Genomic DNA, 24,095 nt, shown 5'->3' with positions numbered 1-24,095 from the left:
GATGGATAGAATGAATGATAGAACAGAAGTGAATGAACGATAGATACATCTAAAACCCTGAAAGGAATACATCCGTCTATTATGTATTGTCATCTTTTACGTCCTGTCCATTTCATGACTCTGTTATTTCTTTCGAACTGAACTTGTGTTTGTGAGGGTCTCTTAGAGTTAAACCATGGTCATCCATGCTTCCCCTCACAATTCATCTCGGAGTGATGCTCTTCAGCGCACAGCAGAACAAACGGCAAGACAGCAAGAAAACGAGAGCACAGAAAAAAGGAGGGAAATGTCAGAATGGAGGAGTGTGGCGAGCCAGTTGCTAAGCAATGAGTGAGGTGCAGTGGAAGTGTCTATTTCTGTCTCCCTGGGTTCAAACCGTCAGCTATTCCTGGAGCAAGAGCTACATTCCCATCGAGATGGCCCACCCTTCGCTGCTTCCTCGCACTCTTACTCTGGATTGGGATGGATATTGTGGATCCAAAGTGAGGCGTGGGAGGAGGAATCATGGAATGATTGGCGGAGAGAGACAGAAAGTGGTTCATTAGCACAGTTGACAATTACAGGGGTGATGAAAGATCGCACCTGCCCGAGCCGCTAATGAGAGCGCTGAAAAAAAAGAAAAGAATGATTCCTGCCGCAGGTGCAGTTTTGACTGAACTTGTGCATGAGATTCACTCCGCAGCTAACAGGAAGTTAACTGAGCTGAGGATTTGAACACAGTCTGACGGAAACGGTGTTGGTGGGCGGCGAGCCGCGCTGATTCAGACTCGACCGCAGTCAGATGAGGAGGAGTGAAAAGATATTGGTCACTACACTACCATTAAAACGTTTGGGGTCAGCAAAAAATTATTTTTCTTTTGTTCTTTGAACTGTCTATTCACCAAAAAAAACGCTGAAAAAAAGTATCACTCTTTCCACAAAAACTGTTTTTAACATTGATAATAGTAAATGTTTCTTGAGCAGCAAATCAGCATATTAGAATGATTTCTGAAGGATCATGTGACACTGAAAACTGGAGTAATGATGCTGAAAATTTGATCACAGGAATAAATTACATTTTAAAATATATTACAATAGAAAACAGTTATTTTTAATGAGGGGCCAAGCACCGAATCATTGCCGTTCTTATTATTATTATTTTACTTCTTCTTCTTCCACTCTTGAGTCTATGGCAGCCCATAGAACCGCTTGCGGGAAAGTTATGAAAATTGGAACACAGATAGAACACAGTCTGAAATGTCACCATCGCAAATTTGGAGTCTCTCAATCCCTCTAGCGCCACCAACTGTCCAAAGTTGCACTTACGTTTGTGCTCATAACTTTTGAACCGTAAGGGCTAGAAACAAAATTTGTGTTGTGGCAATTTTCCCGCAAAAAAAACCTCCACCTAGATGGTTTATCCGATTTGCACGACAATTGAACCAGATCATCTTCAGACAATGCCAACAAAAAGTTATCGAATTCAAGTCGATTCATCAAAGTGTTTTTGAATAACGTGCTAACGAATTTCACGCAGCGCTTGCGAAAATAGACACAAGGCTGCATCTCAGCAACACTATCATATTCTGGCCAAACTTGGTACAGATCATCACAAGCATGACCTGAAGCTACATGCTGCGTTTCGGTGCAGCGTCACCTACTGGTCTAGCCTGACAAGCCAGACCCGCATCAAGATGTTGGGTCTGGGAACTCACCATTGGCAGGGCTCAATCCGAGGGGCGGGATAAACAATTGTCTTTCAAATTCCCTCTGCACGCAATAGGATAGCGCTACAACCAACCAGAGCAACGAAGAAGGTAAAGCGGAGCTAGTTGATAGATTAAACTTTCGCCGTATCCGGTCATCAAAACTCCAAACACATCTTACTTTTTTAAGAATGACTTCAGTGCCGTTCTTTGTTCTTTTCTCAAAGAAAAGCTTAACTCCAAGTCTTCCAGAGTCACGACCAAAGCCGATTCGAAAGACCGCTGTTCGCCAGCTTCTTTGTTTTCAAGTGGCATGTGGCACTGTCGCAACTCTGCCATCATTATGTTGAGCCCGCCCACCGACTCTATACACGATGTGATTGGCCTGAGAAGAGTTCGGTTTTTCTAGCTCGCAAGCCAACAGAGAGTTGCGTCTAGATTTCTAAGCTACTACTGGTCTGGAGATACGAAAAATTGCTATTTTTGCTAATAACTTCTGAACGGTTTGTCCAAAAATCATAAAACTGGTCTCGTTAGATATGGAACATGTGGCAATTATATTTTCCACATCAGCCATTTTGGGTGTCAGCCATTTTTAATTTAGTAGTAAAATGCTGTTTTTTATGAATTAAGAATGTTTTTTATCATTAAGAAACTCGGTATGGGTCATCGGCACGATGCCCTAATGGTAAAATCAAATATTTACATGTTTATAATTAGATTCCTGGCCGAGTCCAACGATACCAAACACACTAGGTATCGCCTTATGGATTGTTCAACATTGTGATTTAACATTTAAATAACTATCGCTAATATCGACAAAACCACCGTAGGAAAATCGGAATCATGGCTGGTTGACTAAATGCTAATGGCCAAATGTAAAAATGTTGATAGTAAGTGGCAAAAAATGCAATCAAAGTCAGGTGTGTGTTATTTTTTTATATGCTAATAAATAAAAATGTCTATAACTCCTAAACTAAATTTTTATATTTTCAGCAAATTTGACACGCTTATGTATGGAGGCACTCTAAGGACACACAAAAAAAGTGGTGGAACTGTGCCACTTGGTGGCGCTATAATTAAACAAAACATGAAATTTGCTCAATACAACTCAATGTATTTATGAGAGTTTTCAATCTTTTTGCTAAAAATTGTTCTCTAAATGTCTTTACTCATTTTTGCAGTTGTTCTGCTGCTAGCTTCCTTGTGTGCTTGGTCCCAATGATGGCTGCTTGCAGCTATATTTATAATAATATTTTGCAATATAACCTTTTTTGTTGTATTTTTGATCAAATAAAGGCAGCCTTTGTGAACATAAGACTTCTTCAAAAACATGTAAAAAAAAATTACTGACCCCAAACTTTTTTGTGTAGGTCAAAAGTGTAAGAAAATAATATCAGGATTTTTTTTTTATGTCAGTACAAAACTAGTAAAACTTCTACAGTTCACCTGGAAATTAAAATTGACAGCCCTTGAAGCTAAGGTTTAAGCAAGATCACTGATCTGTGACCTGTAACGCACTATCCAAAATGAAAGCATAATGACTGAGACGGTTCAGCCCAAATATCCTCATTTATTCAGGACTAAATGTTACAGAAATGCGGAATCAGCACAGGAGAGAGTCGCAGGATTTTCCTTGGGGAGCTTTTTAGCATCAGGCCTCATAAAAACTTGCACGCTAAAAGATTACGTAACGCATGATTAATGCTGCGAGTGGAGGGGATTATTCTCTAGATTAGACTCCACATCCAATCCCTAATAGAGAGCAGTCACAGTTTCATTTCTAATTCTGCGGTGCAATAGAGGTGAAAGCCGACCTTTTTACTCTGTCTGAGAGGATTATATGTTATCAGAACAAATGAACCTGCAAGTGCACTCTCTCTAACAGCTCATTACGGGTCGGAGGTCAACATCTGTGCGCGTTCACCTGATGCAGTGTGACGCACACCGAGCCGTACAAAGTTCTGCAATGCTTTGAATGGAACTGATGGCGATCGAGGAAAAATTTGAACAATGACTGAGGCTCAATGGGTGAATTATATATAACGAGATAAGATGCAGAAGTCACTGAAAAACCAAGCTTTTACTTGGTTTGGGCGGTATGACCGTGTTTACTGTGCAACGACAAAAACAGGTCAACTGGTAAAGTTGCTACAATGTTTCTACTGCAGTATGTCCATGATGCAATTAAAAAAAATCAGACATGTATAAGTGTAGGATATATATATATATATATATATATATATATATATATATATATATATATATATATATATATATATATATATATATATATATATATATATATATATATATATATATATATATATATATATATATATATATATATATATATATATATAATTAATATAATTAATATAATATAATATAATATAATATAATATAATATAATAATATATATATATATATATATATATATATATATATATATATATATATATATATATATATAAACACTTGAACTTAATTTTTTTTAAATATCTTAGCTATTAACTGAATTAATACAAATAAATGTAATTTTTATTAGTAATAATTAATACATTTAATAATAAAAATAAATTGAAATGAAAATTAGAAATGTTACCTTAGCAATTTACTGAAACAAAGTTTAAATCGTAATAAAATTAAAACTAAAACCCGAAATAAATTAACACTAAATAGAAATATTTAAAAAACAAATAATGGCAAAAGCACAAAATAAAGTCACTAAAACAAACTAAAATAAACAATGAAAATATAAAAATAAGAGCTAATTCAAAATATTAATAAACTAAAATAACACTTGTTGCACCTTGCTAACAAGTTGTTTCTATAAAGGCTATTTTGCCAGATGTATCATTAATTTGTTATGTAAAATCTTTCGCTTCCCATCCATCGCATTAGATTACAGAATTAGATTTTCTGTAAACCATTGTATTCACTGAATTATCCAAAATAGGCATTAGTATGTGGTTATGTAATTAAAAGCTATATTGTGATATGTACTTTGACACTAATTTATTATTTATATTATGAAATAAGATTATTATACCACCCACCACTACCTCAGTGTCCAGCTGACTTGAAGAACACTTGAATCTAATCTTGCAGAAGACACACACAGAACATGACGACAGACACTGCGAACGCAAACACACAGATCTGCTTCACACACGCAGTGGACGCCACATCAAAACTTCCACCACTTAACAGACATGAAACGTTCAGGATCCCTCCTCTACGGGAAACTTGGCCAAAGTGAGCAGAAAGAAAAAAAGGGTATGAAAAAGGAAAGAGGAGAAGGGGAATAAATGGGGTCTTACCTTGACATCGGCCTTCTTGTTGAGCAGGCTCTTGGCTGCTGTAGATGGGGAGAGAGGAAACGCAAACATCAGCACGCTGGGATGGGAGCAACAGTCAACATTACCGGAGCGCTAATGGTGCTCGGCCAAACATGTCACATAACCGTCCAAGCCAGCTGGGGAAATCCCCCCCGTCCCACATCCAGAGGATTAAAGGCGTCTGAAACACTACATGAGGAGCACACGTACACACGCGCATCACAGGCAGAAGTGTGCTGTGTGTTAGTGAATGCACGGTGCGGCCCAGAGCGAAACCAGGTAGAATTAAATCACGTGATGTGATCGAAACATCCCGTCGAGGAGTGAGGGGTTGGTGACTGCCATGCACACGCAAGGGGATGCGCTGGTGCACATGCAGAAGAGTGCAAACACACACACACACACACACCGCTAAATGTATAGTATAGACTTCTGCTTATATACTACTTTATATAATGCAAATTAATAGCTAATAATCATCCATTAAACATAATTTTCTTTTCTTTAAGCATAAATGACCTGAGGTTTAGGTTTAAAACAAGATAAAAGTATAAATCAAAATAAACATGATACATGCAACATGACAATAGGTATTCAGTTAAGAATGTTTTTACATTAAATCAAGATAAAAATATTGATTAAATTTTTTTGCAGTGTAAAACTAACCTAAACTCTCTAAAATAAACTTTTTTTTCTTAATTTTTTTCTCCTATGCTCACCAAGTCTGCATTTATTGGATCAAAGTTCAAAAGGACAGTATTTCTTTAAAATATAAATAATTAGCAATTTTACTGCCATTTTTTTTAAATCAATTTAATGCATCCATGCTCCATAAAAGTACAACAAACTACTTACAGATCCAAAATATTTGAATGGTAAATTATATTAAATCACAATAACCTCCCAAAGGTAGGTTTTGTCAAATTAAGTTCACTCCGGGGACAATTTTATCCCCAAACTACAGCTAAATAAACCCACAAACACACACACACAGTGCAGTTAAAGCATGATACATTCAAATATTTGGTTCATGAGGTGGTGAACACCTGTTACCATAAAATGCTATGTTTTCCTGCCACAAGTGAGAATGTTGAACTTTGTCAAAGTGAATAAAAATTGCCATTGACAACTTCACATCACTAAAATGAAATAAAATGAAATGGAGCCGGCAAATCCTACATGAACTTTAAATCTTTGCTGCCTTGACAAGATAGAAAGAAATGTTCTTAGCGTTTCTATAGAGCTAAAGTCGCCTGATTTTATTAATCCGTGCAGGTAAGAGGAAGGTGTTGTACAGAGGGGACGGTTGAGAGAGAGAGAGAAAAAGAGAGAGAATCTTACCTTGACACAAATGTTAGAGGCAGAGAGGAATGGAGAGAGGGAGAGATTAAGAAAGAATAGATTAAGAGAGAGAGATCAGTACGGGAGTGTGTTTGTCTGGACGAGGGCAGGGGGTTCAAATGTGTTTCTTAACTGCCATTTAACAAAGGTTTATTTTCCATCTTTGGTTTTATTTTCAAATCCTTATCTTTGCCAGGTTGTGCCATTATTAAGCCTTTTCCTCAATGACACAATTGCAGTGACACCTAGAGGTGGCATCAAACCCGATTCACCTAAAACCTCTGAGACATACACACACAAAAACAGTAAAGATGTGGAGTAGAGATGCAGAGATGGGCATCTGTGGGGGGGAGACTACAAAACAGATAAAATGATCAAAATTAATCATTCTGACTGCTAGGAATTATTTTAAAATTGTGAAGCAATGCACTATGGGTAAACAGTTGTGTTACAGATGCTGTCCAAGTATAAATGGACCACAAAGTATTATTATGTTTGAAAGTGCACCACATATTCCAGGTTAATTTCAATATCATGTCTACGGATTGGATCTGCAGCTGTTTAAATTCCCTCAGTGTGAATAAATTAATGTAAAAAACGATTACAGAAATATACATTCAGACAAAAAAAATCTATAAAAAAAACACTTTAAATTTAAATATTTTTAAAAAATGTATGAAGCTCATAAAGGGACATGGTGATGAATTTTTTTTTAATGCTTATGAGGTCCCCCAAGAAACTGTGTTCCCTCGCAAAACTTTTGCGTTCCACCGAGAAACTGCTACGTTCCACCGAGAAACTGCTACGTTCCACCGAGAAACTGCTACGTTCCACCGAGAAACTGCTACGTTCCACCGAGAAACTTCTACGTTCCACAGAGAAACTTCTACGTTCCACCGAGAAACTGCTACGTTCCACCCAGAAACTTCTACGTTCCACCGAGAAACTTCTACGTTCCACCGAGAAACTGCTACGTTCCACCGAGAAACTGCTACGTTCCACCGAGAAACTTCTACGTTCCACAGAGAAACTTCTACGTTCCACCGAGAAACTGCTACGTTCCCCCCAGAAACTTCTACGTTCCACCGAGAAACTTCTACGTTCCACCGAGAAACTGCTACGTTCCACCGAGAAACTGCTACGTTCCACCGAGAAACTGCTACGTTCCATCGAGAAACTTCTACGTTCCACAGAGAAACTTCTACGTTCCACCGAGAAACTGCTACGTTCCCCCCAGAAACTTCTACGTTCCACCGAGAAACTTCTACGTTCCACCGAGAAACTGCTACGTTCCATCGAGAAACTTCTACGTTCCACAGAGAAACTTCTACGTTCCACCGAGAAACTGCTACGTTCCCCCCAGAAACTTCTACGTTCCACCGAGAAACTTCTACGTTCCACCGAGAAACTTCTGCATTCCACAGAGAAACTTCTTCATTCTACAGAGAAACTTCTTCGTTCCACAGAGAAACTTCTTCGTTCCCTCGAGAAACTTTGCGTTTCCTTGTAAAATGTTTGCGTTCTCTAGCAAAACTTTTGCGTTCCACTGAGAAGCATTGCATTCCTTCGTAAGACTTAGCGTTCCCTAGAGAAACGTTGCGTTCCCTCGCAAAACTTTTGCGTTCCACCAAGAAACTTTGCGTTCCACCGAGAAACTGCTAAGTTCCAAAGAGAAACTGCTAAGTTCCACAGAGAAACTGCCAAGTTCCACAGAGAAACTTCTACGTTCCACTGAGAAACTTCTACGTTCCACCAAGAAACTTCTAAGTTCTACCGAGAAACTTCTACGTTCTTCCGAGAAACTTCTACATTCCACAGAGAAACTTCTACATTCCACAGAGAAACTTCTACGTTCCACAGAGAAACTTTTGTTCCACCGAGAAACTTCTACGTTCCACCGAGAAACATCATGTTCCACCAAGAAACGTCACGTTCCACCAAGAAACTTCTGCGTTCCACAGAGAAACTTCTTTGTTCTACAGAGAAACTTCTTCATTCCGTTCCACAGAGAAACTTCTTCGTTCCCTCGAGAAAGTTTGAGTTACACTGAGAAACTTTGCATTTCCTTGCAAAACTTTTGCGTTCCACCGAGAAACATTGCATTCCTTCGTAAGACTTATCGTTCCCTAGAGAAACGTTGCATTCCCTCGCAAAACGTCTAAGTTCCACCGAGAAACTTCTACGTTCCCTCGCAAAACTTTTGTGTTCCCCCGATAAACGTTGCGTTCCCTAGAGAAATGTTGCGTTCCCTCGCAAAGCGTTTGCGTTCCACCAAGAAACTTCTACGTTCCACCGAGAAACTTCTACGTTCCACCTAGAAACTTCTACGTTCCACTGAGAAACTTCTACGTTCCACCTAGAAACTTCTACGTTCCACTGAGAAACTTCTACGTTCCACCTAGAAACTTCTACGTTCCACTGAGAAACTTCTATGTTCCCTTGCAAAACGTTTGTGTTCCCTTGAAAAACTTAGCGTTCCACCAAGAAACTTTGTGCTCCCCCGAGAAACTTTGTGTTCCACTGAAAAACTTTGCGATACTTTGCAAAACTTTTGCGTTCCCAGAGAAACTTTTGCTTTCCCCTGAGAAACTTTGCATTCCCTCGCAAAACTTTTGCAACTTTAAACTTTTTCCTCCCATCTCATATTTTTTTCCATCACCATATCCCACCATGTTCCTCAAATCCGGTCCTGCTCAAACCCTGACCAAACTCACCTACCTGTAACTCTGTAGCCCTTGATTAGCTTGTTCAGGTTTTGTTTGATTAGGGTTGGAGGAGCTAAACTCAGCAGGGCAGCGGCCCTTCAAGACCGGATTTGAAGGACCCTGCTTTAGGGTCTCTGTGAAAATGTACATTTAAAAATAAAAGCAAAAAACTATCTGTGGTAAATCAACAGCAGTCCACAGACATTAAGCTCAAAATAAGCTAAAAATATCACTGAACACTTGCTGCATATATGCTGGAATCAGCCAAGAGTAAAAGTGTTGCAAACAATCCTAGAATTTAATGCTGAAAGGACATTGAACCCCCTTTCCCGAACACACAGGTCTGAGACACATGCACTCGGATCGGATCACATCAGGCTTCTCCTGCATCACAAGACATGCGTGTGCTCGCGTGCAACGTTCAGTCATCAGCAGGCAGGCAAGAGAAAGAGGGAGAAACCTATAATCAAGAGATCTGACACACAAAAGAAACCCAAGGGAAGAAGAGAAGAGGCATGACACAACTGAAGGATGACAGATCTGAGAATGGATGGATGGAGCAAGTGGAGAGAGCAAGAGAGAGTGTAAAAAGAAATAAGAAGAGCTAGACCCGGTTGGAAAATCCAGTTTAAACCAGTTGCTGAAACCGGCACTTTAAATCTATTTATTTTAAGGCATCACCGATTTCAGATTTACCTGCACATAAACATCACATTAAAACAAATTGAACTATGGTCGGTTACTTTCAATGTCAGTCAGATGGTCTTTTTCTATCTGAATCTGCAGTCAAACTAGACTTTGTATTCCATTCACTTCTGTTCATATGCATGTGAACCTGTGAGGACTGAATCAATGAAAGTTCAGCTTAAACAAGACGACGATGCAAGTAATCAAAAGCCTGGCTATGTGGAAATATGTTGGTACAAGCTTAACATATGCTGGTCTAGACGGTTCGTTGTGGTTTTGATCTGGTAGATCATCTTGGCCAAACTGTTTAGACCTGGTAAACCATTTTAGATCAGCAAAAACAACAACTTGACTGCCTAAAACTAATGTGACCTGGCTTTTCCAGCAGGGAAGAGAAAAAGAGAGATGATTTTGTGGGCTGTTCACACCGATAGTGATTTAATAATGAGAACAAAATGAGAAATTGTTTACTTTTATCAATAGCAGCTGGTTTGAGCAGAAACTACTGGAGATGCAATCTGGGCATGTTAAGCGAAGCAACAAAATATATATCTTTTTAACTTTAAAAAATAGAGCAGCAAGCACTAATAAAAGTGAGTGATTTCACGTTTCTATATGATCCAAATGCATTTGGCAGATGCCAAACTGATCAAAAACAACTTCAGGTACACTAATGTTCAAAAGTTTGAGGTCGGTAAGATGTTTTAGTGTTTTTCAAAGAAGTCTCTTATGCTCACCAAGGGTGTATTGGGTCAAAAATACAGTAAAAATAATAATATTATTAAATATTTTTTACAGCTTAAAATAACTGTTTTCTATGCGAATATATATTTAACATGTAATTTATTCCTGTGATTCTGAAGGATCATTACTCGCATGATCCTTCAGAAATCATTCTAATATGCGGATTTGCTGCTCAAGAAACATTTATTATTATCAATGTTAAAAACAGTTGTGGAAACCGTGAGTTTTTCAGGCTTCTTCATTGAATAGAAGGTTTAAAGTAACAGCATTTGATAAACAAATCTTTTGCAACACTATACATGTTATAAATAGATGCATTGCCATTGCAAGCATCTTTCTCTACCAGTTGATCTAATATAAACTGTGTCAGAAACTGTGTGCATTCTAAACGATTCTGTTTCATGCATTTATAATCCTGCATCTTGTTCATGATATGATGCATTATTCACTGCTGCAATTAAAAAAACATTCCTCTCCTGAACTCAAAATTTCAGCTGCTCCATTTGTGATGAGATTTTTACAAACAATGGCTTTTTACGCAGCCGAGGGCAGTACGAACGCCCACTACGATCAACAATACAGCTACACGAGGTGACTTGCAGCGATGCGATCGCAGTCAGTGTGAACGGGGCTTTATGAAGCCTGCAAAAGAGAGAGAGATGGAGAGGACAAAGAGAGAGAAATGAAGGAATAAAGAAAGAGAGATCTTATGGCCACAGCGGCGTCCGCAGTGCTGAACACGAGACCGCTGTAACCGTGACATGCTCCAAGCTCCATGCTGAATATGAATCATGAGAAGGAGAACATGAAGCAGAGAGGATAGATAGATAGATGGATGGATGGATGGGATGGTGAGCTCCATGTGACGTGAGGGGGCGAGGGCTACCTTGTTCCACCAGACCGGCGGTGGTACCTGCCGCAGCGGCGGCTGCAGCGGCGGCCACAGAGACGGATGAGGGTGCCGTGGTCTGCCTGCCCACTGCCAGACACACACAAACACACACATATGCCCATCGTGCCATAGACCACTGCTTCTCAACTGGTTGTGCCAACAAAGAATCAATAATGCGTAGTGCTCAAAAGTAACAAAAAAAAAAGCCAATTTCAGAAGGCCAGATTTAGTGGCTACCCAAGTTTTCTATTCGTTTTTTCCTTTTAAAAAACCTGCATCGTTTTTATTTATTTTTTTTGTACGTTTTTTAAACTTAGGCTACACATAGTAAGTAAAACGATTCACTTCTTTTCTCGACGCATCGATTACAAATCCTCCGGACACATATGAATCGATCATGAAACATGCATTTTTGAATTATGAATGGCTTGTTTCAGTCAATAATTGATTTAAAATGCTACAGTTTGCTGCAGTATCGAAATTGGTATCAAGAATTGGCATCTAAAGTAACGAACTTACCATAACAACTTTATTTCTAGCAAAAATAACTATATCATAATTTTATTTCCCGATAGCAATATATATTATGTTTTTGGCCATACTGCCCACCCCCACTATGAATGCACATAAAAAGCATCATGAATTTCATTGTGAAATGAATCTTTCCGAATTTGCAAAAATTGTTCCTGAATCGACCTATGAATCGTGAATTGAAACTATTCTACTTACACCCCTATGGGTAAGAGATTCTGAGCAAAGTGGCATACATCTCATGCAATATAGCAAATATATTTTGACAATTAATATTCAACTTTTATTTTAAATTAGTATAAACGCATACATATAAATACAAGCTCTAGGATATATAAAGCTGCTAAATATTAGGGCTGGGTATTGACACAAATTTCACAATTCGATTCGATTCTAAACTAATTATGTGGGAGTCAGTTATATTATACTATAATATTGAAGGTAAAAAATAACTGATTTGTATACAAACACTTATTATTATTTTTTATAATAATAAAGTTATATGAAACATAAACATTTAAATGGTGGCTGTAATAAAAACTTGCCAGATTTATTCAAACATGCATTAATATTGAAGAACATTAAAAATTATAATGAATATGTAATATGGTGCACATATTTAGCAAAATGCTAAAACTGTTCTTCAGGGTTCCCACTCCTTTTCAGCAACGATTTTCCAGTACTTTTCCAGGACATTTTCAATTTTACTACGGCGGGAATAAAAGACAAGGATCATGCCAAATATTGCTTAAAAGCCGCCCAGTTTATGGCCATTACTTAACAATCCAGCATTTTTCAATATGAGCTCTTAATCATACATTATGACTATGGAAGCTTGTTTACACCACAGAATAGAAAGAAAAGGTAATTGTGACTTTTTATCTCGCTATTCTGACTTTTTACATATTTGTGATATAAACGCGAAAATTTTCGCAATTCTTTTATTTCCTCAGAATTGGACTTTATAACCTGCAATTGCAGTTTAGATCTCACAATTCTGAGAAAAGAGGTCACAATTGAAAGATATAAACTCGCAACTGTGCAAAAAAAAGTCAATTGTGAAAAAAAGACTTGCGAGTTTATATCACGCAATTCTGACTATGGGCCCTATTTTAACGATCTGAAACGCAAGTGTCAAAGCGCGAACCGCAAGTAACTTTGTGGGCGGGTCTCGGCGCTGTTGCTATTTTCCCGGCGGGATAAATGGCTCTTGCGCCCGGCGCAAATCTAAAATGGGTTGGTCTGAAGTAGCTTCATTATTCATAGGTGTGGTTTGGGCGTAACGTGAATAAACCAATCCGAGCGTCATCCAACATTCCCTTTAAAAGCAGGTGCGCAAGTTCCATTATGGATTGCTATTATTATGGCGTATTTACCAGGCGCACGCCAGGAGCGGTTCACAGCCGAGGAGACTGATGTTCTTGTAAGAGCAGTGAAAGACAGAGAAGTGAAGTTGTAAGTTGGAACAGCAAATAGCACCAGGGATTGTTTGCGCCGGAACACGCCTCCTTTTTTGCGCTGAACCGCCCAGGGAGCGCAAGTTCATTCACTAGTTTAGCGACGTGCTTCTGTGGAGGGAAAAGCGCGCTTTGCGCGGGTGCAAAATAGGAATGACACATGCGTCGGTGTACAAAGTCAATTGCGCTGGGTGCAAGATAGGGCCCTATATCTTGCAATTCTGACTTTATAACACACAAATGTGACTTTATATCAAAATTATGTGATTAGGTAGCAGCTTACGAGTTAACATTCACTTAGCAGTTATAGCATTAGCTAACTGCTGCAAGTGGCAACACAAGACTAAACATCATTATTCAAATACTACTCATACGCATCAAACTCAGCATTCCTGAACATGTGCTTTCTGCAACTAGCGCTAATTGTTTGGGCCAGCGATAAACTCTAAGTATACTCGTACTTAGTATTACTCGGCTAAAGAAATAACTTTTTTTTAAAATAATTTTCCCAGACAACAACAAGATTTTCCAGGACATTTTACATTTTCTCTAATTTTCCATGTGTTTTCCAGGACTGGAAAATTTGTCATCAATTTTCCAGGTTTTCAAGGTTTTCCAGGACGAGTGGGAACCCTGGTTCTTGCTGACTAACGAGTTTATGGACACTGGATATGGTTTTTCTGAGGTAAATGTGACGTTACATGACATTTGTTTAAAAGCTGTTTTCCACGGCTGAAACACTGATTGAGTGATTCCATGTGACATGACATGATACGAATTTCGGTAAGTTGTACTCATGTTTATGAGTATAATTCATGTTTATTTCGCACTGTAATTGGTATTAAAGCGGATGAGTTCAAGTGAGCTTCGTGCTGCCGCTTCTCTTGAGCTGACCCGGAGCGATCTCACACCACAGTGGTATTTATGTTTTTGAATTTCATAATAAAATGGACTTAATTTGAAATCTGAGACTTTGTTTCATATGAATAGCAACAAAGCACAAAGATTCTTGCAATTTATTGGATGGGAGGCGCGCTACAATGTTCCATTCATTCATCAACTGAAAACAGGATGATTAATCGATTCTTGGGATTTAAGAATCGATATCGTTTCGTAAAAATGAGAATCGATTAAAATCGAGAAATCAATATTTTTTTACCCAGCAAAACTGCTAAACTTAAATGTGTTTTCTTTTAAGCTCTTTGTGAACCTATATAAATTATGAATTAAATAAATATCATTGATTCACTTGCATTTAATACAGCCAGATATTTTCTTTCAGCTGCCTTCTCAAGCTTTCATGGCAGCTGCAGTGGCTTTTTAAATGAATTTAAATTCATGATATTTTTCATAACTATCTCAATCTTCAGCAGAAAGTGAATTGTGCCTCAAACTGATGCTTTCCATGTTTCGTGTGATTGCTGATTGGCTGTTTGCTGCAGATGTCAAATTTTCAGACACAGGCACTGCAGAGATAATTATGCGATCAAAGTTGACGGAAAACGTTTATAGTGAATGCGCTGAACCTGATTCTACTGCCAAGCGTCAGATAATTTTACACCAAAATACCGCAGACATACGGCCTTTGACGTTAGTTGTTAGATACATTTCTAGGTCACGGCCCACCAGTTGAGAACCATTGCCATAGACATTAAGAGAGAAATTAAAGGATAGAGTCTGTTAGCATGGAGAGAGTTAGCTGGAAACACACGCTGCTGTCTGCAACCAGAGAGGGATTGTGAGAGTCCATTACAGTAGTAATCATATAATAAGGTTTCCCCTGTCATTCTGGAATAAAGAAAGGCTCATTTTCTTGTCAAGCTCTCCTCAGGGAGCCACTCTCTCCTATCAGCGGGGAATGCGCCACTTACGCCAGTGCTGATCTACGCCATGGCAAAGCATTTATTTGGGGGTTGGAGTTTCGTATTGTGGAAAAGGAGTAGAAATACAGAGGGAAATAAGTGACAGAGGAGTTAAACAAGAGATGAAGAGGAAAAAAAAAAACTCTCACCGGACATTAAGAGGGCTATTACACGAAAAACATGATTTTACTTTTTCTTCTGAAATCAATCAATCTGCAATCTAATCTTTTCAAACATGCGTACAGTACAAACAATACAGTCCGATTCATGAACAAATGACTTCTTATGAGCTGTTTTTTTTTTTACTGATTCAGTCAAGAAGACTCACTGAGGTTTTGTTTTGAATCAAATCTAATGAGATGTGTGCATCAGAGCACTTACTAAATGGCTGTATGACGTGTAGTTAAAGATATGTCAAAAAAATTCAGTGCTAAAAACAGTATTTTAATTAAAATAAAAACATGAAAGGAAGTACCAAAAAATAGTTACCAAGTAACATTTGTTTTCTCTAATTGCCTTAAAGGGTTAGTTCTAACTAGGGCTGCATGATATTGGAAAAAACTTTTCTGCGATATATATTCTGATATAAAAACAATTTCACCAGATGATTTGAAAAGAATAACCGTCACACATCCTTTGCAAGGATACTTGCAGAGATGGGCATTCTGACTTCATTTTGCTAGCACATGTCAGTTAAGCTTAAAAGAAAATGCTTTAAGCTCAAAATGCCTGCGCGCTGTTTTCTGTGTGCACAATGTATTCGGCGTTCACGTGCAGTCTGCGCGGCTCTGTGTGTGCGTACAGAAAACAGCGTGTGACTACGGTCCTCTTGTGCTTGATGCCGACTTAAAAACACAAGCAAATATTAAACTTTCACGTGCACATTGCGATATCGACGCTAAAACAATATATCATGCAGCCCTAGTTCTAACCCTTTAACTGGACTTGGCAATTTCATAGTAGAAAGCAAAAAATCTATACATAATATAATTAATAATATAATAATTCAGTCAGTTCAGAAAAAATTCAGTGACAGAAAATATAGTCAGTTAACGCGACCTGCAACTCATATATGCATGGGCGTTAGAACCATTGTATGTGGGTGGGACAAACCAATGATATTGGACCCACTCAATTTTACCGTCTCTAATTCAGCTGTCTCTGTTCACCTACCATTAACCGATAAACACTTCATTATTAAACATGTTAGATGCTTTATTTACAGTTTTCAAATCTTTTCTTTATTTTTATTGAAAATAAATGCCTTTCTGTTTTGATATGTGATGGGAAAAGGAAGTAGAGCGAGATCGGCAAAAGGCGAATTCGAATCTCGGGGCGATTTGCGTCAAAACTTCCTTGTCGTACCCCTACACTTTTGCCACTTTAGACCATTTGGAGTCTTCCGTAATTTTGTCTGGCCCAACCAGACGTTTAGTAAACAAGGTGGGCTATTTGCACATTTGTTTTGCTTCCGACGCCAATGCATATATATATATATATATATATATATATATATATATATATATATATATATATATATATATATATATATATATATATATATATATATATATATATATATATATATATATATATATATATATATATATATATATATATATATATATATATATATATATATATATATATATATATATATATATACACACACACACATATTGATCTGATATTATATATAATAAAATATAAAAATAAAACAAATATAAAAGAAAGTAAATAAATATCTAAATATAATACATAAATTTATATAAATGAGTGCTGTCAAATGATTAATCATGATTAATTGCGTCCAAAATAAAAGTTTGTGTTTGCATAATATATGTGTCTGCACTGTGTGTAATTATTATGTATAAATAAACACACACACGCATGTATAACAAAAAAATGTATATTTATATTTTGTGATTGGTGTTCCAATCACTTCCATGGCCACAGGTGTATAGAATCAAGCACCTAGGCATGCCGACGCTTCTACAAATATTTGTGAAAGAATGGGCCGCTCTCAGGAGCTCAGTGAATTCAAGCGTGGTACCGTGATAGGTCACCACCTGTGTAATAAGTCCAGTCCAATAAATATTCCACAGTCAACTGTTAGTGGTATTATAACAAAGTGGAAGCAATTGGGATCAACAGCAACACAGTCACGTAAAATCACAGAGCGGGGTCAGCGCATGCTGAGGTGCAAAGTGCGCAAAAGTCACCAACTTTCTGCAGAGTCAATAGCTACAGACCTCCAAACTTTGTGTGGCCTTCAGATTAGCTCAAGAACAGTGTGTAGAGAGCTTCATGAAATGAGTTTCAAAGGCCTAACAGCTGCATCCAAGCCTTACATCACCAAGTGCAATGCAAAGCATTGAATGCAATGGTGTAAAGCACACCGCCACTGGACTACTAGAGCAGGGGTGATGTGTTCTCTGGAGTGACCAATCACGCTTCTCTGTCTGGCAATCCGAGGGACGAGTCTGGGTCTGGGTTGCTAGGAGAACGGATCTTGCCTGACTGCATGGTGCAAAGTGTAAAGTTTGGTGGAGGGGGATTATGGTGTGGGGTTGTTTTTCATGGGGTTGTCCCTTAGTTCCAGTGAAAGGAACTCTTAATGCTTCAGCATACCAAGACATTTTGGACAATTTCATGCTCCCAACTTTGTGGGAACAGTTTGGGGATGGCCCCTTCCTGTTCCAACATGACAGCACACCAGTGACCAAAGCAAGGTTCATAAAGACATGGATGAGTGAGTTTGGTGTGGAGGAACTTGACTGTCCTGCAACCCGATAGAACACCTTTGGGATCAGTGCCTGACCTCACAAAGAATGGTCAAAAATTCCCATAAACACACTCCTAAACCTTGTGGAAAGCCTTCCCAGAAGAGTTGAAGCTGTTATAAGCTGCAAAGGGTGGGCCAACTCCATATTAAACCTTACGGATTAAGAATGGGATGTCATTAAAGTTCATGTGCACGTAAAGGCAGGCGTCCCAAAACTTTTGGCAATATAATGTACATGCAAATATTTCTTAAATATACACATGTATGTGTGTGTATTTAAATATACATAATAATTATATACAGTACAGACACATATATTATGCAAACACACACTTTTATTTTGGATGTGATAAATAGTTTGACAGCCCTAATAAAAATGTGCAATCCGCATTTTTCTTCTTTAATCATGGCCAATTTCTCTACTATTTTTTTCTACTATGAAATAGCCAAAACAGATTTATTTATCATATTTTTTTGATGATTCAAATGTTTCTATTTCTCTCAAACAATAATAATACCATAATAAAAAAGGATGGAAAAGAGTAATAAAAAACGAAATTATTGTTTAAGGTGCAAGAAACCATTACTAAATTATAACTGCACTTTAAAAGGAAAAAATAAAAAGTCCCATTTTAAAAAAAGAGAGTGAACAGAGGCTGAATAAAGGATAAGGGAATGACATATGAGGGCAAGTGCGTGGAGTGACGCTCGGACACTCCCACGCCTCCTCTACCACTGAGTCACCCCGCGGGATGAGGTAATTACAGTAATGAGAGCAGAGAGAGGACGGGTGATGGAGAGAGCAAGAAAGAGAGAGAGGCCATCTAAAACGCTCCTCAAACAGGAACACTGTTGCTTCCGCCCACCAGCCTGCTGTTGAAGTGCGAGTGAGTGAAAGTGTGTGTGTGTGTGTGTTGGGATGTGAGAGAGCAGATGCTTCATTACAGCAGATATAAATCACATGTTATTATAAACGCCAGCATTTGGCATAGCCACAAACATCCAAAATACGTGGCCCGCTGCTCACAAACGGCACGCACTTCCTACAGAACCACACGTCTCTGAATCAATCTGTCAGGACACGGCCCGGCTCTTAACGTCCAGCTGCTCTCGAAATCGAACAGTCGGATAAGAAACTGCGTATCAATCCCTAAGCTGCGAGATTTCCTTTTGCACTGAAGTGTCTGATTTTTGAATAGCATAAATATTTAAATAGATCGTTTAAAGGGATAGTACACCCAAAAATGACAACTCTGTCATCATTTGCTCACCCTCATGTTGTTCCAAACTGACTGATTTCCTTTCCTCCATCGCGCACAAAAGATGTCAGACAGAATTTTGATGCTGCTCTTTTTTACACAATAAAAGTGAATGGTGATGACCATGCAAAACGCATAATAAAAGCTACATTTTATTCCAGTATATTCTATATACACATGGAAAAAAGCCTTTACTCTTACAAAAAGCTATCACTTGGCTTCAGAAGACGTGAAATATAGCACTCATATGGCATGGATTAATTTTCTTTTTTGTAATCGTTGGAGCTGCTAGTCATTCACTTGCATCATATGAAAAATGTCATATGACTTTGGTGTGATCACAACTTTCATTTTGGGGTGAACTATTCCTTTAAGAGTCAGTGTTGTTATTTTTATCTAAAACTATTGCATTTTTTTAGGGGGAAAAAAGCTAAAAATAAAATATAAATATTAGATGCAAAATGTAAACTTAAAATGCTTACACAAAAATAAAAAATAAACATAAATTAAAGCTAAATAAAATAATGTAAAGCACATAATAAATTACTCAAACTTAAAAGTGATAATATTAAAGGAAATGCTAGTTAGAATTCATATATAAATATTCTAAAATAAGATTTTGTGTTGAGGCTTTTAGAATAGAAGCCCGATTCATTTAATGATGTCATTTTTTATTCCTTTACTCAAGAAGTCAAATAGTTCATCTAGCGACGTGGGTTTTGTCTTGGCACAATGTCTATGCAACAGTTTGTATAGTGATTTAATACTTAATGGCTTGATTGTGAACTTACCAGAGAAATTGCGCGACACCAGCATGGTGGTCAATATCGCACCCTAGACGCGAGAAAGAGACCGTAAGGTAAACAGAGGAATGTTTTCATATACAGAAATGCATCCAGTTGCAGGTATAATGACTTTGAGACATCAGCAGACCTTGAGTTTCCTTCTTGCGTTGAACTTCTTCAGGCACTCGACTGTTTCCTGTCTGTGCATCATGGACGCCACGGTGGAGCGTTGCTGTGGGTAAAAGAGGAATCATTTATAAGAATTCAAATATAAGATGCGTTTTGCACATATTTTTGGGTCTTAAAGTTAATATGTAACTAAAACTGATCTTATTTACATAGTCCACATTCTGAGTCTTATTATGAATGGATAATATAAAGGGAAAAGCCACAACATGTAGTTTCATCTTGAAACATTCCACAAGTAATATGGGCGTCATGTTGACTTTAAGCATATGTATTCTGGTGTGTGTTGGTATTTTGTGCTTGTTCGGTGGCCGGTTATACTCACGCAGACCCACGGGTGTTTAAGGGCCTCTTGCGCCGTGATTCTCTTGGCTGGATTGATGGTCAACATCTGATTGATGAGGTTTTTAGCTTCAGGGGTAACTGTGTCCCATTCTGGGGAGGGAAACTACAGGAAACATAGGAACACGGTTATATTTCGACTCCACAAGCTGTACTGTATAATAGAAACCAAAAGGGGACTCACATCATAAGCCCCGGCTTTGATCTGTTGGTAAAGCTTGTGCTGGTCTTCATCCCAAAATGGAGGATACCCCACCAGCAGAATATACAGGATGACTCCTGTCAAACATCATAGACATTTCACTTCTACCAGATTCTTTTTTTACTCTCTATCAGATTCAATGCAATTCTTTAAATTATATTAAAAAAAAAAAAAAAAAAAAAAAAATACACACAATTTTCTTTCAAATATATTCCAACTATATATATATATATATATATATATATATATATATATATATATATATATATATATATATATATATATATATATATATATATATATATATATATATATATATATATATATATATATATATATATATATATATATATATATATATATATATATATATATATATATATATATATATATATATATATATATATATATATATATATATATATATATATACATGCATACATACACATATAAAATAAAACATTTCACCTAAATAACAAAAGATTTAATATAGATTATACAACCCCAAATCAGAAAAAGTTGGGACAGTATGGAAAACGCAAATACAAAAAAAAAAAGAAGTGATTTCTAAATTTACTTTGACTTGTATTTCATTGCAGAAAATATGAGCAAAAAATATTTAATGTTTTGTCTGGTCAACTTCATGTCATTTGTAAATATGCATCCTTTCCTGTCATTCAGACCTGCAACACATTTAAAAAAAAAGTTGGGACAGTAAAGCATTTACCACTTTGTAATGTTGCCATTCCTTTTCACAACACTTAAAAGACGTTTAGGGACTGAAGACACCAAGTGATGAAGTGTTTCAGGTGTAGTTTTGTCCCATTCTTCCTGCAAACAAGTCTTAAGGTGGGCAACAGTACGGGGTCTTCGTTGTCGCATTTTGCGCTTCAAAATTCTCTATTGGAGACAGGTCGGGACTGCAGGCAGGCCAGTCAAGTACCCGTATCCTCTTCCTCCGCAGCCAGGACTTTGTAATGTGTGCAGAATGTGGTTTTGCATTGTCTTGTTGAAATATGCATGGACGTCCCTGGAAAAGATGTCTTCTTGAAGGCAGCATATAATGCTCCAAAATCTCTATGTACTTTTCAGCATTAATGGTGCCTTCACAGAAGTGCAAGTTACCTTTGCCAAGGGCACTGACACAACCCCATACCATGACAGACCCTGGCTTTTGGACTTGTTGCTGGTAACAGTCTGGATGATCCTTTTCTTCTTTGGTCCGGAGCACACGGCATCCATTCCTCCCAAAAAATACCTGAAATACTGATTCATCTGACCACAGTACACGTTTCCACTGTGTGATGGTCCATCCCAGATGCCTCCGAGCCCAGAGAAGTCGACGGCGCTTCTGGACACTGTTAACATAGGGCTTCCTTTTGGCACAGTACAGTTTTAACTGGCATTTGTGGATGTAACTACGTATTGTGGTACTTGACAAAGGTTTGCCAAAGTAGTCCTGAGCCCATGTGGTGATATCGCTTATAGATGAATGATGATTCTTGATGCAGTGCCGCCTGAGGGATCGGAGATCACGGTTGTTCAGCTTAGGCTTGCGCCCTTGTCCTTTACGCACTGAAATTCCTCCAGATTCCTTGAATCTTTTAATTATGTTATGCACTGTTGAATGTGAAATATCCAAATCTCTTCCTATCTTTCTTTGAGGAACATTGTTTTTAAACATTTCAATAATTTTCTCACGTATTTGTTGGCAAACTGGCGATCCTGGCCCATCTTTGCTCCTAAAGGATTAGACCTTTCTTGGATGCTGCTTTTGTACCAAATCATAATTACAATCACCTGTTGACATCACCTGTTTCAAATCACATCATTATTTAACCATTTTACCTCATTACTAGCCCTAAATTGCTCCTGACCCAACTTTTTTTTAAATGTGTTGCAGGTCTGAATGACAGGAAAGGATGCACATTTACAAATGACATGAAGTTGACCAGACAAAACATGAAATATTTTGTGTTCATATTGTCTGCAATGAAATACAAGTCAAAGTAAATTTAGAAATCACGTTTTTTTTTTTTGCGTTTTCCATACTGTCCCAACTTTTTCTGATTTGGGGTTGTACAAAAAACACAATATAAATTTTAATTCAAATGGCAAATGTTATCAAAACAATAGCGCTTTTCATGATGTCTAGTTTTTTTTATTTAACTTGTGTGTGTGTGTGTGTGTGAATTTTTGTGATTTATGAGGAAACCAATTTGTATAATGACATGGGTATTACACAGGTATTACGACGTAAACATGAAATATGAGGACATTTTATATGTCCTCATATTTAAAATAGCTTTAAAATGTGTCTAAAATTTTCCTTTTTGTGTGTGTTAAAAAAAAAAAAATACACACACAGGCGCACATATATAATATTACACAAATTAAAAAAAAAAAAAAAAAATTCTGTACTAGACTAACAGAGACTTGTTACAGCACTTGCATATTGCTGATATTGTTGCCCTTCGACTGCTCTAGCTGCTTCTATTGCCCTCATTTGTAAGTCGCTTTGGATAAAAGCGTCTGCTAAATGACTAAATGTAAATGTAAATATAAAATGGCAAATGTTATCAGACCAGTTGCATTTTTAGTGATGTCTAATTTTATTTATTTAATATAATTGTATTTTATTTCATATAATTTACATAATTTCAAATTCTAAATAATAATAATACATACAATATAAAAATATTAATGTATTTAACATGTAAATTATATGTATTTATAAAGAGGCATATAATATAAATGTAAACTAAAATTCAGTTCAAGATTGATAAACTAAACCATTATTAATTAAACACTTTCGAGTGATTTTGAGAATGACTGTGAATTGCTTCATTGATATATGAACTGTCCTAATAAACCACTTGAAATGAATCCGAATATTCCGACCACAGACATAAAAACACCATCCCACCTACTGAACGGCAAAGTAATTAAACCGCTCAACCAGAGATACTCTAGAGAAAGTGGACGTGAAACATGACGGTGGTGAAAGCAGCGCTTGGCAACAGCCTCTTGACAACACCTGCCGGAAAGAGCTCTCCACATCTGAGAGCTGATGCGTCTGAATATGTGCGGGGTGTCGAGAGAGCCAGCGAGAGAGAAAGAAGATGGAAATAGATGCAAAGAACTCTACCGGGAGGAAGCGTGTGACTCACCACATGCCCAAATGTCCACAGGTTTCCCATAAGCCTCTTTTCGTAGCACTTCTGGGGAAAGGTAACCTGGCGTTCCAGCGAACCCTGCATGCGAAAGTAAAAAATGCACGTGTAAAAATGC

General features: G+C 37.5%; 1 protein-coding gene across 29 annotated transcripts in view; it reads right to left on the bottom strand.

The window, feature by feature from the left end:
- camk2b2 (calcium/calmodulin-dependent protein kinase (CaM kinase) II beta 2) overlaps positions 1–24,095 on the bottom strand; it is a 106,009-nt gene that overhangs the window by 30,762 nt on the left and 51,152 nt on the right. For 18 of the 29 annotated variants that reach the window (XM_079805037.1, XM_079805026.1, XM_079805032.1 and 15 more), the window contains exons 8-14: positions 23,975–24,058; positions 20,787–20,881; positions 20,586–20,708; positions 20,223–20,306; positions 20,081–20,123; positions 11,390–11,482; positions 5,009–5,046 (exon numbers count right to left, since the gene is read on the bottom strand). In XM_079805037.1, the coding sequence (XP_079661163.1) occupies positions 5,009–5,046; positions 11,390–11,482; positions 20,081–20,123; positions 20,223–20,306; positions 20,586–20,708; positions 20,787–20,881; positions 23,975–24,058 (560 nt within the window). The remainder of the gene's footprint in view (positions 1–5,008; positions 5,047–11,389; positions 11,483–20,080; positions 20,124–20,222; positions 20,307–20,585; positions 20,709–20,786; positions 20,882–23,974; positions 24,059–24,095) is intronic. The other 11 variants (XM_079805036.1, XM_079805028.1, XM_079805035.1 and 8 more) reach the window with 1 other exon arrangement.

This window comes from Gobio gobio, assembly GCF_949357685.1.
Source record: "Gobio gobio genome assembly, chromosome: 22".
NCBI lineage: Eukaryota > Metazoa > Chordata > Actinopteri > Cypriniformes > Gobionidae > Gobio > Gobio gobio.
Note: the sequence above shows the minus strand (reverse complement) of the source record. Positions and strands in the feature narration are given on the sequence as shown.